The 15,096-nt window shown below is 32.2% G+C and overlaps 1 protein-coding gene across 2 annotated transcripts in view; it reads left to right on the top strand.

Moving 5' to 3' along the window:
• Positions 1–15,096, top strand: part of Lis-1 (LisH and WD40 domain-containing Lis-1) — a 126,593-nt gene that overhangs the window by 95,341 nt on the left and 16,156 nt on the right. For both annotated transcript variants that reach the window (XM_035373375.2, XM_035373383.2), the window contains exons 8-9: positions 10,965–11,067; positions 13,636–13,732. In XM_035373375.2, the coding sequence (XP_035229266.1) occupies positions 10,965–11,067; positions 13,636–13,732 (200 nt within the window). The remainder of the gene's footprint in view (positions 1–10,964; positions 11,068–13,635; positions 13,733–15,096) is intronic.

The raw sequence follows: 15,096 nt of genomic DNA, 5'->3' as shown, positions 1-15,096 counted from the left end.
TCCATATTGCGTATGCTTGATTGCCTTTAGATTATGAAGCTGGAATTTACGGGATGGTTTACATCGCAGATTGTAAGTGTTACGATTTTCAGCCTGGACTTTCAAAATCTGTTGTTTAGCTTCCTTGCAAAGATCATCACGAGCATTGACGAAATCTGACTGGATCTCTGCAATTTTATCATGATTAGTAGTTCCAAACATGAGTTCGAATGGAGTTGTGTTGATACTCCGTTGGTGTGTTGAATTGATCACTTGCTGAACTTCACCGACGTGTGTATACCATTTTGACGGATTTTGAATCAATAATTTGGAAAGAACAGAAATTATGACAGAATTCAATCTTTCAATTTGTCCATTGGCATGAGGAAGTCCTTTAGTAATTTGAATATGCTGAATATTGTAGGTTGAACAATAATCTGGAAAATCTTTTGATGTAAATGCTGAGCCTTTATCTGAAATTATATGCGAAGATTTCCAAAGACAAATTTTTGATTTTCCAATTTAGATATTACTTCTACACTATCAGTAGATTTTGTCAGGTAAAGCCATACGAACTTTGTGAAAGAGTCAATAACAGCAAATATATACTTGTAATTTTTATGAGTACTCTGAAGTGGTCCTAAATGATCAGTGTGATATGTGTGAAGTGGTATATCTTGTTTGGGTATAGAATGCAACATAGCTTCTTGTTTACCACGTTTACGATTAATTAGTCTGCAAGGAATACAATTAGCAATATAGTTGTCAATTTTATCATTAAGTTTAGGTATATAAAATTCTTGTTTGATCAGTTCTTCAGTTCATTTGGAAGCGAAATGTCCACAAAGATGTGCATCCTTAATTATGTCACTTTGCATTGATTCTGGAACAACAAGTAATTTCTTACCATCTACAAATTTGTAAAGTATATCAGCTTTAACACAATAGTCATCATAAGGTTTAACTTTTAAAACTTCTTTGACAGCTCGAATGTATCATCTTGCTCTTAGCGTTCCGCATTTTCAAAATGAGGCTATCTTGAATGATGACCATAACAGCATCTGCGTAATACGTGAACATGTGTCATTCACGTTCCAGTTCTATGTTCTGTTTCATAGTCAAAATCTTCTAACATCAATGGCCATCGTGCTATTCGTGTATTTAAGTCTTTCTTGTTCATCATCATTTTGAACGAATTACAGTCAGTAATAATTTTGAAGTGTTTTTCTAAACGATAAACTTTAAATTCTTTCTTGCTTGAATTACAGATTAAGCTTGATTAAGCTTGAATTACAGCTAATACCTCAAGTTCGTAACTGGTAAATTTCTTTTCCGCATCAGATGCTTTTTACTCATGTAATAAAAATGATGTAGGCAGTTATCAATCATAGATATTTGCATTAGATTACAACCATAACCATGGATACTGGCATCAGTGTGTATTGTTGTGTAGCAAATTCACTTAATTATTTAATTTATGACTTATTAAAAATTAATTTATTAATATTCTAAATTTATGCTTCACAATATGTATTTTATTTAATATCCATGCTAATTTGTTCCATTTTAATTGGGGTTTTTGGTACTTCAGATTTGTGTGTTCTTTTCACTCGTGACTCTGTGAACGCGCTGAAATACACAATGGAATCAGATGCTTTTCTACGTAATAATCTTGATTTTATATTACTTTACTTAAGTTTACCCATTCTTAACTTATAACACTAGAAGCAGAAAAATTAGCTCTTCAATTGAAGATCACTTTCAAGAATCTAGCCTTAACAGATTTTAAGATACAGTAAATTATTTAACTGAAATTTCCATTTTTCATTGTGTTGAAATTGTGTGTGTGGGGGAGAGGGATTGGAAAAAACGTAACTTTTTAGCAAGTTTTCTATCTCTCTTGACTACACTGATAAGGGATTTCCGGTGGAGTGAATTAGTTTGCCAACTCGGCCTTCGCTGCTGTTTTAGAAGATTTGGCGATGTTTAAATTTGTGTTTAGTTTAACGCCTTGGAAAAAGGAGAAATTTTACAGAAGGTAAGGCGGTGGTTGAAAAACTGTTTTTTTTCTTCCCCCCCCCCACAATTTCTAGTGCTTATTGGCCAATGTGCCTGTCTCGTAATAGCTAAAAAGTGTTGCAGGTGGGCATTTGGTGCTCTTGGCTCACCCCATTTCACGCGATTTTCACATTCTCGTGTTTGCTGTTATTTTGTCACCTCAGCTCGGTGATGAGAGGTGTTTGCCTGGGTTCTCGTGGCTCTAGCCCAAATACAAAATTTTATGGCTTAGTCATGCTTTGCCTTAAGCTTGTTGTTGCTAATCAATTACAAGGACAAGAATGTACCAGATTAGATTAGTCGATTACAGTATAATAAAAGAAAAAAAATTAAGAGAAACATCTCCAGAAATGATTTTGTTTCTTTCTACAAAATTCATCAGTCATCTTCACACAGAGTACGTCTTCACTGGAAAACATTTCCAGAAATGATTTTGCTTCTTTCTACAAAATTCATCGGTCATCTTCATACAGAGTTCGTCTTCACCTTGGACATTTTGCCACCCAAGATCTGGTTTTGTTCTATCTGACCTGCGGAAGAAAGGATCTCCAGAAATGATTTTGCTTCTTTCTACAAAATTCATCGGTCAGCTTCATCTTGGACATTTTCTGCCACCCAAGATCCGATTTTCTTCATCTGACCTGTGGAAGAGAGGAACACCAATCTCGCTTCTCGGACGACAGTCACCAGTTGCCAGTGCTATGGCAGCGATCGTGTACATAGTCGCTGGTCATCAGGAGTTAAGTCGTTACGCATTATCCTGGTCTCAATATGAAGGGAAGATAAGTCTTTTATTTTTTTATTCTGTTTAGTCTTAATCCATTTGGACAATAGCTACCCTTTCTGCCTTGATTAATTGTGAAATTTAAATTTTGGTTCCTTATTAAGTTAGGTTAAAGTTTAGGTTTAGTTAATTTGATCAGTTTAAGAGTATAGTTGTTCTACTCAGTACCTATGGAGATTTTCTTTGCAATGAAATGATGTTAAGGAAATTTTAAGTTAACTAAAGGAAAAATAAAATCTTGTTAATGTTCTTAAAATTAGTTAATGCTCTGAGACTGAGAATTTATATTCCCATACCTACTAAGTGAAAAAAAAATCACTGAAATAAATAAATTAGGGCAATAGTTGTAAATTAACAAACTACTGCTTGTATGAATTAAGTTGAGTGTAGGTGATCTTTTTGTTTTATTCTTTGAAATGTGCAATACGTTAGATAAATACAGTCAAAAGTCGTTAATTCCGACACCCATAATCCGGACCTCAAAGCTACAAACTTTCTGCGCATGCGTCACGTTGATGCATGCACGTAAGACCTTTACGGCTTTGCACATGCATGTGCGCATGCGCATAATACGTTTAAGCATGTGCGTTTAATGTATAACAGACGGTATAAGCTAAAATTATCTAATTATCTATTTCAGTTAATGTTGCAGATTGTGTTGTTCCTTAATCTTCGAATTGGATCCGGCTTATTATTTTTTGCTGACTGTTAGAGCAATTTTATAAAAGTAAGCTTGAACTTTCGATTATGTCAAATAGAATCTCCGATGCTGGAGCTCCCAAAGGATCTACAAAGCGAAAGTATATTTCGATGTCCATCAAACAAAAAGTGGAATTGCTGCAAAAAATGGATAAAGGCATATCCTTTGTTTATCTAACCATTCTGAAATCTGTTTATTAATTTCACGCTACTCTGCGGTGGGACGGGAGGAAACGCCGCGGCGCACAATGAATTGGAAGTTGATCTGTCAGCACTATCCATATCTTCAGGGCAGATGTTTTTATTTTATTTGGCTTATAATTCCTTACTAAATGTAGTATTTCATCTCGATGTACTCCATCTTTGATATGATTTAAATCAAATTCCTCATCATTATAATTCACTTCCGATAGTGAAGAAAGTGACACAGAGGTTATTGAAAACGAAAAAATTTCGATTGACAAATTAGTCGGTATTCTCGACACAGCAGTTATAGGACTTGAACAGCGGAACTTTGTAACTGAACAAGAAATTATGTCTGTTTATAGAATTAAAGAGAAAGTATTATCACATAAAACAAAGCAACTTAAACAACTTACTTTGAAAGAAATGTTTAATAAAATAAACAAATAAATATTAAGATTTTTTTTTTTTTTTGATACCTCTAAGATCAGTGGTTCTTAACCTTTTTGAGCCGTGAACCAAATTTGAGAAAAATGTTTATGTCGCGACCCAAAAAAAGTCAATATTTTTTCATTGCTTTATTTTAGAGCATATTTGTAAAAACCTTTAATCTTACAATGATGACTTATTTAACTTACAAATTTTTAATTTTTTTTATAATAATAAAGTTAAACAAAAGTACTTTTGATCCAAGAAAAATTTAATAAATAATCAAGTGTTTTTAATATTTTTATTGACCAAACTAAATAAATTTAAAACTTTTTAAAAATAATTGAAATTCAATCTTATAATAACATTTTATACGCTTTTAATGAGAACCTTGTGCTTGAATACATTTTGAAAGATCTGTAAACCTGGGTTGAATGCTTGTCAAGGAGCACCTTAAATCTATTTCTGGATTTAACTTGTTCCGGTGGTTGTTTTTGATTACACAGAGAGCCGAAAAACCAGCCTCACACATATATGTTGTTGAAAAGGGCAATAATACTTTTAGGGCGTCTTTAACATTTATTGGCTTTTCGGTTTTTAGATTTAACCAGAAAACACATAAAGGTTGAGTGTTTTTGTAAAAATTGTATCGAAGTGCTTGGTCACTTTGAATTTCTATTAATTGTTCTTGAAATTGATTAATATTAACAAATTCCTCATGCAAATCACTTACGTCAAAATCAAATGGCATTTGAACCCAATTATATTTAAAAACATCGTCTGCAGGAAAATACCGATCAAAGTCTGCTATTAGTTTTTCTAAATGATTGATAATAATTTTCTGTGTTTCAAAATCTGTGATGTTAATATTCTTGTCTTCAACAAGTAAATTAAGAGTCGGAAATGAAGCAGGTTTCTTTACTTCAACCTTATTTCTCCATAATTTGAGTTTATTTTTAAAACATGTAATTTTTTCGGTTAATTCAATAATAGTATGATTACATCCTTGCATAAACGTATTTAGATTATTTATTTCAAACAAAATATCTGCCAAATAAGCAACTTGAGTAATCCACTTCAACTCGGAGAATTTAGATGCTAATGGGTGTTCCTTTTCTCTAAAAAAAAAAATTCGACTTCTGTTCGCAATGATAATACTCTTTGAACAACTTTGCCCCGGGACAGCCATCTAACTTCAGAGTAATATAATAAATGTTCGTATTCTGCACCAAATTCTGAACACAGTTCGCGGAAAATTCTACAGTTAAGAGCTCTTGATTTTATAAAATTGACTACCGCAACAATTTCATCCAAAACGATACTTAATTCGGGTGATAAATTTTGTGAAGCAAGATTTTGTCTATGTAAAAAACAATGAACCGATAAAATTTGTGAATTCATTTGTTTTGCTCTTGTCGAAAAACCCTTTTGAGATGCTGTCATGGCAGCTGCACCGTCGGTGCAAATACTGAAACACTGATTCCAATTTAATCCTTCTTCTTTAAAAAACGAATCGACAATGAGAAATATATCTTCACCTCTAGTTTTTGTTGACATTGATTTGCAAAATAAAAAATCCCCCTGTATATCTATCTGTTAACCCTGGATACCGCACGTAAACCATTAGTTGAGCATCGTTACTTACATCTGTCATTTCATCCAGTTGAATACTAAATAAACCAGCAATTTTTATAGCAGAAATAAGTTGATTCTTAATATCAAACGACATATCATTAATTCGTAAACGAATTGTATCATTTGATAATGGTGCCTTTTGTAATTTCTTTGAAATTTCATCTCCACACATGATACGTGCCATGTCAATGGCAGCAGGTTTTATAAGTTTTTCAGCAATATTATGGGGTTTCTTTTGTCTTGCAATATGCCAAGCCACATAAAAAGAAGCAAGTGTAGCTTGTTTGGTAGAAATTAGAAAACTATTACTACTTGGTGCATCTAAACACTGTCTTTTTAAATCGGCTTCTTTTCTTTCGAAAAAAGTACGATCTTTTCCCTCAAAGGAAAAATTTTTATGTTTTGCATCAAAATGTCTTTTAAGTTTGTTCGGTTTTCATCGATTCATTACTTAGTATTTCACTGCACAAGACGCATTGCGGCTTGTTCATTCCTCCATCATAAATGCAAGCAAACCCTAATTCTAAAAATGCTTCCTTGTATTCACGTTTTGCCATTTTAGGGTGATTACAATTTTACAATACGCACTGCAGCTTGATCACTCCACTTTTAATAAACAGACAAAAATTGTTTCTAAAATGCTTGTATTCACGTTTCATGATTATTACACATTCCACTGTTATTCACAACATAATACACAGAAACGAGTTTTTGACAAAGAACTTGCAGCGGAGTGCAACTTTTTTACGTAAATATCATTAATATGCAAACAGAAATTAACAGAATACAATTTTCCGTTATTACTTCTTTATTCACACGAGTTAAATCGATAATATCTGCTTACATGTTTACAACCAACGGAAATTCCCCGGTTTCTTAAAAGTCGAAGTAAAAGTAGCTGATTGAAAGCGCTTTTAATTTTTACCAAAAAGTGTCACTACCGGAGAATGACTATGTTACCTACAACCTTATTGTGTCTGTGCGCACATAAAGCAATGGCGTGAGTATTACCAACACCTCATAGAAGAAAGCTATAAGACAGAAATTGGATGTCACTTCTAGAAGGCCATTCGCGAAGAGCGGTAAAACCAATGCATTGTTTTAGAGAATAACTTGTATTAGAAAAAAACTCTCCTAGTAGGTGTTGGTATTTCTTATTTTTGTATATTAAAAGTTTTTTTTTAACTTGACTTAGCGCGACCCAAAAAATATGGGTCGCGACCCATAGATTAAGAACCGCTGCTTTAGATCATAATTGTTCTTTATTTCATAAATTACGGTTTCATATTTTTAATTTTATAATTTCTGCATGCCATCTTACCAGATTTAAACTGATGATCTATAATCCAGAATCGCTGAAGTCCCGATGAGTCCGGATTAATGACTTTTGACAGTATTTTCTTCTGCAAAACCTTTTAAAAATACACTTCATGAAGTCAGTTTGATTAAGTAGCGTAATAGCTAGTTTGAAGAAAGTATTAAACTAAATAGGGCTATAAGGTGCATCAATTTTTTTTATATATATACCTATGTTTTTTCTGATTTCTCCAGATATGAAATTTTTTTTATAGAATATTTTAAATGTTTTAGATGAACTCGAATTGATAAATAAATGTCATGCATTTCTTGGGATAACAATTGTATGTTTTATTTAATTATTACTAATGATCTTCACCAGTTATCAACATGAGGTTATTCTGGTTTACTTTAACACAACACAGTTCCACATTTTTGATCAGATTTTTAGGAGAATTCAATTTGTTCAATTTTTAGGAGATTTGAATTTTGAACAGTATTTTGGTATCACTGTGCTGATTATAGATGCTGAGTACGGGTTTTTCACGTAATCATTGTTTCAAAAGATTGAAAGCTTTTCTTTTGTTGTCACCAAAGTGGAAGTCATTATCTTTCTTAAGGAGATCAGCTAATGGTTGAACAATTATTGAAAAATTGAGAATAAATTTACGAAAATATCCGGCAAGACCAAGGAAACTTTGTAAGTCTTTCTGACTTTTAGGTTCAGGAAAATGAATAACAGTGGCTGTTTTAAGAGGAGATGGGAACAGTTGACTATTTTCGATGACATGACCAGGGAATTCAGGTCTATGACTTAAAAATTTAGATTTCTTAAAATTAATTTCAAGTTCATAAGCAGATGCAACTGAAAAAACGGATTTCAAACGCTGAATTCCTTCTTCTTCATCTTTAGCAGGAATTATGATATCATCTAGATACAGTAAAACATGACCTTGCAAGATTAAATCCTTGAAAACGGAATTCACAAATCTCTGAAATACAGAAGGCGAGGTACACAGAACCGAAAGGTACACGTAGAAACTGATATTGTCCATTATGTGTGACAAATGAAGTGTAATGTCGGCTGTTTTTGTCGACACTAACATGGAAGAAAGCATTTTTTAAATCTATTATAGTGAATGTATGAGCATCTTGTAGTTTATCCACTAAATCTTCTATTAAGGGATACCAACCTTTAACTGTTTTCTTGTTTAATTTCTGATAGTCAATATAAACTCTAGGGTTGCCATTTTTTTTCCCGTGCTAGTACAACTTGACTAGAGTATTCGGAAGAACAAGGTTAAATTATGCTGTCGGCTAACCAAGTTTGAATTTGCTTGTGTACAATGTCTTTTTCAACAAAAGATAATCGTCCATCTTTGTTAACTTCACCTTGTTTAAGAATATTCATGCCAATAATGGCTTCAAATGGTATTACATTAATGTCTACAACATAAATATTAGTTGTGAATAATTCCAAATCTATTAAAATGTCAGCTGTAAAATAACCCATTGGTTTAATTTTGTCATTACCAAAGCCAGTCAACATGTTATGAAACACACTTAAAGAGGAATTCCCCATTTGTTTATAAATGTTATTAGAGGGAACCATTGCTTCGCTTTGTGTACCAGTGATAGCGGTGAGTGATATAATATTAATTTTGATTACTTTATGGAGTAGGTTCGAGGCATGAAAGTTGATTGATGTGACAGCATTCGTTTTTTCAGATGTTGAATTTTTTGTCAGCATTTTGCTTCTGAGTTTTCTTAACACAGGTAAGGGATTTATGACTGAAATTTCCACAAATTAAACATTTTGGAACCCGATGCAGAGTTGCCAACTCTCCCGATTTAGGCGAGAGACTCCCGATTTTCGACCGTTCTCCCGCCAACCCAATTTTAATTTTAATCCAATTTAAAGAAAGCGGAATCTGCCACTGTTTATAACATTTGTACGAAAACTGATTAATGCGTCATTTTGTTTTCTTAAACGATGCAAGTAATAAAATGTTTTTTACGTGTAAGGTATTTTTGTGTTGCTTGCTTTAAGAATTAGTTACCATTTAAAGTTAATTCATTATTAAAAACTATATTTTTATCATTTAAAAAGTCTTTTTAACATTGTGAAAAATGTCCTGATTTCTTTAAAAAAATCTCCTGATTTTTGAGTGTCATAGGTTGGCAAGTATGCCGATGTTTGTCAGTGACCAAAATATAACATTTCAATGACTGGTAATTACTCGAATTTGCTGAGAAACCTTTTCTGTTGTGTAAAGCAAAAAATGTAGATTCACGAGATTAAATTTCGCACTTTAAAAAAGAAAGATCAGAAATTGTTACATCGAATTTTGAATGTGTGTCTCGCTTAAAATCTAAAACAAGGTTTTCTGGCAATAAATTTAGAATAATTGAAAACAAAAGTGGACCATAGGATTTTGAATCCTCTTGCAGTGAATCTAAATTTCATATAGCTATATCAAGCTCATTATATAACTTTCTCAAAGTTGGAACATTTGAAGAATTTTTAACACTTTGCTTACTCATAAAAGAATCGATGATAATATACTTTCGACCAAAATCATCTTTAAGTAACTTTACACAGTTGTCATAATTTTTATCAGTTAATTGAAAACCAGATACTACACTTAAAGCTCCTCCAGTCAAGTATATATATCTTCCCAAAACTGCTAAACTTGGAACTGCAATAATCCACTCTTCTTCAGTGAATCTCCCCTCCATACTCAGAAAGTTGATATCTGCTGTGTTATATCAAGGTATTCATCTTCTTCAAAATCCAGTTGACAATTAAATTTACCATGATATTATGATATCAGACATAAGAGCAAGCAGGCAGTGCTTTCAAAATTAATAAGATTTATACTAGTTAATTGAGAAATTTACGCTAATTAATTTCTTATCTCTGTTTGGTATCTATGAAATAAAAAAAATTTTTAATTGTCTGTCTTATCCTGTTTCTCCCACCCTCCATTGTTAGTTATTTTTCTTACTATTAAATGATGGCAAACATAATAAAATTGTTGGTAAAGATGGAGTCCGAACTTCTATAATATATACTAATTTATCTTCCGAATCTTTTCGTAATCTAAAAATTTTTTGGGTTATTTATTCCGTGCAGCCTTCTAGATGCACATTTTGTTCCTGTTATAAAAGAATATTCTATGTATCCAAAGTGACTTTTTGTTATTTATTCTGTTGTAAATTTTACTGTGTAACTTCAGTAAAATGAAATTTTTGCTGATTATTCAGTAGAATTAAATTTTTACTGAACTTAATCTATGCTAATTATTTTGTTTGTTCAGGCAGAGCATGAAATAAATATAACAGTAGATACCATTTTTGCTCATCCCCCCACATTAATAATGCAATTTAACATTTCATCTTCATAAACTGGTTGTACAAATTTTCATAATGTAAAAATTAATTATTATGTCCCGTATTTGACGGCATATAAGACACACTTTTTTTCCTAAATTTGGTCTCAAAAAAGTTATCTGTGTCTTTTACGTGAAGGACACAGGTTAACTTTCAATACTGAATGCTATTTTTAGCCCAGATAAAGATCTAGACACACATAACTTTTTCTATATTTAACATGTGTGTGGCCTTCTAAATAAATGGTGCATGTTATATGCCATCAAATACGGTATTTTGAATTAAGTCTTTCATTAATGATGGGTTTAAATTATGCAAGTCCTTATATCTATTTGATTTTGAGTAGAATATTAATGTTAATTGTCTTATCTATTACTTTTTGTGTTGAAATGTGTTTGAAAATTGTAAACTTTCATAAGATTTTTGTATTTTGTTCCACGTGTTAAATGCTTAATTTCATTTTGCTGTTTTGTATTTGTGTGCATGAGCATCTTAATTTCTAAATTAGGCCATGATCATAATGTTTCGTCTGTGACATTTGTACCTAGTGGAGATCACATAGTGTCGTCTTCCAGGGATAAAACTATAAAAATGTGGGAAGTATCAACTGGGTGAGTATTTCCTTGAGTAATTGTTAATGATTCATAAAATTGATAAAGGCTATTTTGTTGAATAACTTGTTAAATAATTGTTATTTATAAGCATCATTAATTTAATTCTCATGTTGAATTTTTGCTTTTAAATAATTAGAATGACTTAACAATTAATCTATGCTGTCATTTTCAAAGTAGCTTTCTCCTTCTACTGTAGCATTAGCATTTCACTTTAAAATGTTGGATGTTTGTGTTAGAATGCTGTGAAGCACCTTCATGTCACTTATTTAATGCTGTTAGTGTCTTTTTGCCTTCAACCTGAGAAGCAAGAAAATATTATAAAGAGGCAAGGTCAGATAAGTACGGGCATAGAGGACCACCAATTCCCCCCCCCCCCAAAGAAGTTCAAAGTCAAAATTGGGATGGAACTCCATAGTTAGTGTGGCAGAAACCAGACCAATGGGGAACTTTTGGTATCCTGACCGCTTCTGCTGTACCTATACCTACTAATTTTGATAAATTCAGCATTATCAAGGGGCCAATTCCAATTTCCAAAGGGCATTTTTTCTGACCCTTTTACATGCCAGCAGCCCATATTGCATGTAAGACTTTTTATTCACATCTATTATGGAAGCCTTAGTTTCAGCAATTTTTTCTTCCTTTCTATTGATGGAAAATGTCAGAATGAGGGTCATCCTTCACTGACATTGGACTGTTTTTTTCAGGAGTGAATACTACTTATATGCCATTGTGTGGGTCAATGTATTCTTAATGAATGCTAACTTCAACATCTTGTTGAGTCTGTGTAACCAGTTTTCTGAACTTAAAATAAAAATGGGTGCAAACCTGCCTTTACTTAGATTTGCCATTTTACTCTAAGACAAGTGCCCCAATACCTTCTCAGTGTTGTATATATATGATGTAGCGTTGACTGAAGGAACCTGTGCTGAACTGAAGTGATGTCATCCTGAAATGTTGCACATTTATTGGCAGATTTAGTTTGATGCCAAATAAAATGCTGTTTTGAGATAAAAGATAAATCTGTGAATTACCTGACTAGCCCCTGGATATATTGTAGTGAAAATAAATATACTACATTAAGTTTTTTTTACTTGATTTCTAAGTAGTTCCAAAGAACATTTTTGGCTGAATCTTATTAAGAATATTAATAATAAAGTATTTCTCTTGTTCTTCTCCACCCTTTAACTGTCAATTAAATAAAATTTATTTTGCAATTAATCTTGAATTTTTTTCTTTTCTTGCATGAGCATTTACCAAAGAATAGAACTGGCAGTTTACTACTCATAAAATATCATTGAGGTTTGCTCTGTTGAAATGTATTGTTTATTGAGATATTCTTTTGGTGTAGAATAAGTCACATAATATATAATCTGGGTGTATTTTCAGCATGCTTTTTCTGAATCAATTCATAAGTTACTTTTCATTTTATATTAGTAATAGATAGAAAACATATACAAATTTATAGCCTGTTTTTTAAAACTTAAGGAATAGATGGGTTTTTAAAGCTTTCAGTTGAAGTAGTCTGTTTTGTATGAAAGACTACTTGGAAGATATTAATGTACCGAGGAAATCAGATAGTAATAACAATATATGCATAAATTACTAGTGTGTGTGAACATGTTGCGAGATGTCTGCCCAGGCTTTCTCAGTTGTATTTAATGGAATTTAGATTTAGATGTGTAAATTTCATTCAAATAGTATAACAATAGCTGCAGAATGATGGGTGTTATAATACATAAACTTTGGAATGCATATTTTATAGGACAAAATTATTTCACTATAAAATGGGCATTGATTATAATTGTATCAGATATTATGTTTAGATAATCCAGATGTGAGTCTCCAGGTAAGAAACGTATAGCTGTGTTGGATCTTTTTTAATTTTTCAGTAATGTTTATATGGTGATAATGTCCGAAAATTTCTTGCATAGATTAATGAATGTCGAAAATCTTTGCTGAAACATAATCTAATCTAGACTATAAAATACTGTATTTCATTGGGCTGTGTTTTTTTGCACAGGCAGCAATGAACAGGTATTGAAGAAGTGTGGCATGTTGACCATTAGACTAACAATTGACCTTTATGGAGTATTATGGCCACAATCACTGTCAAGCATTCTGCTTTTATGTAGCAAGCTATAGTAACTTCTGCTGTTCGATGTCAGTATCTTTTGGCCTCTAAGATTACAAAGTAATCATCACTGGATGTAATAATTCATGGATTGTTGCCAATTGTCCTTTGAAGAATTTTATTTATTTTGAAAACTGTCTGAATACAAAACATGATTTAAGGCCAATATCAAGCTCATCAGCCATAAGTTCTGCTTTTCTAGTTTATGGTCTGTGACATCACATGTAATGTCACAGTTCGAAAGTTTGAATTGAATCAGATGGTTGGTTAAAATCTACATTTATGCAAGTCACTATTGGGTATTTTATTTAATAATGGGGTAATACTTGTAACGTTTAAAAATATAATTTTAAAAACAAGTGCATTTTATTAAACTATTCCCATCTTATCTTAAAATTGTTCTGCTTTTAAAATTATGACATTTCTTATTAAAGCTACTGTGTAAAAACATTCACGGGTCATCGAGAATGGGTGAGAATGGTGCGAGTCAATCAAGATGGATCTCTGTTAGCTAGTTGTTCAAATGATCAAGTAAGTACTGAGAATTCAGTTTGTAAAAAATTTTTATTGACTTACTATTTTTCAAGTTTTTGATGTGTAGAGAATTTTAAGCATTTTTAAACATTTAGAATTTCTTGTAGAATATTTAAATAAAGCAAAAGATTCTAATATTTTCTAATGGCATCATTAAACATTATGTGTGTCGATAGAATGTAACTTCATAAAATAGTTGAAACATAGTGGTTGTCCAGGAGTAAAATATGTATAACAACACAAAGTGACTGTTTAACTTGTACATCATTGAAGATTATCAAAGAAATGATTATATACTGAGATGGAATGAAATGAAAATTATTTACAAATGTAGAAGAGAATTTTGATGTTTTTTACATTTGAGAACAGCCATCTTATGCACATCTTTCATTTAATGGCAGCCTTGTATGTTTCACCTGCAAATAGCATCCACTGGTGGTCAGCACTATTTATTGGTGGTAGAAGATGACTTCCTATCCCAAGGCGCTTATCCTGTCTGGATGGCATGTATCCTTGCATGCTGGAAGAGTGTCATTATCATCAGTGGATATTAAAAATATATATATGAAAAAAAGAGAATTTTTTAAGTTGCATTGAGAGAAAAGTTGCCTTAGGGGTTTAGTCAGCAATCTATCTCTATTCATTTTGTTGACTTCAGAAATAATGGCCTTATCTCTTCTTCAATACTCATTTGGTCTTCATTTGTCTTTAGCAGTCTGTCTGAATGTATACGGGCATATAAACATGTCTTCTTAAACATTGTCTGGATGAAACAGCGTCTGTGAAGTCATTTTCTACTTAGGTAGATGGCATAACCCGACATGGGATGGAATTATTTGCAGGTAAAAGTGACAGATAAGGCCACCATTAAAAAAAAAAAAAAAAAAAAAAAAAAAAAAAAAAAAAAAAAAAAAGATTTGTTGTATAAGATGCTGTTCTGTGGTAAAAGACATTGAACTTCTCTGTATTTATAAATAATTTTCGTCTACATTTGTAAATATTTCCTTGACAGTCCTCATTAAATGTACAAGTTAAATAGTCACTTCTTGTATATGTATATGTATCTTAATCCGCTAAGCTCTCGGGCATTTTATAAGGCTTTTTTTCTCTCCTTTCTGCATGCCTTCATGGTGTAATGGTAGCACACTCGGCGTATATTCGAGAGGTCCAAATTCGAGTACCGGCAAGGGTATTGCTCATTTTTCGTGTTTCCTACTTAAAAATCCCAATGACTCTACAAGTGGCACCTGAACCAAAAGGGTGATGAACAGTGATTCTTCACCACCAGGATTTGGCACCTGGGTCCCCTAATCCCCAATTGCCTTTTAAAAGGGGAAGTAGATAAGGCATTTTCTCCCTCC

This window comes from Stegodyphus dumicola, chromosome 4, assembly GCF_044657685.1.
Source record: "Stegodyphus dumicola isolate Sdum_Otavi_A_Nest chromosome 4, ASM4465768v1".
Lineage (NCBI taxonomy): Eukaryota > Metazoa > Arthropoda > Arachnida > Araneae > Eresidae > Stegodyphus > Stegodyphus dumicola.
Note: the sequence above shows the minus strand (reverse complement) of the source record. Positions and strands in the feature narration are given on the sequence as shown.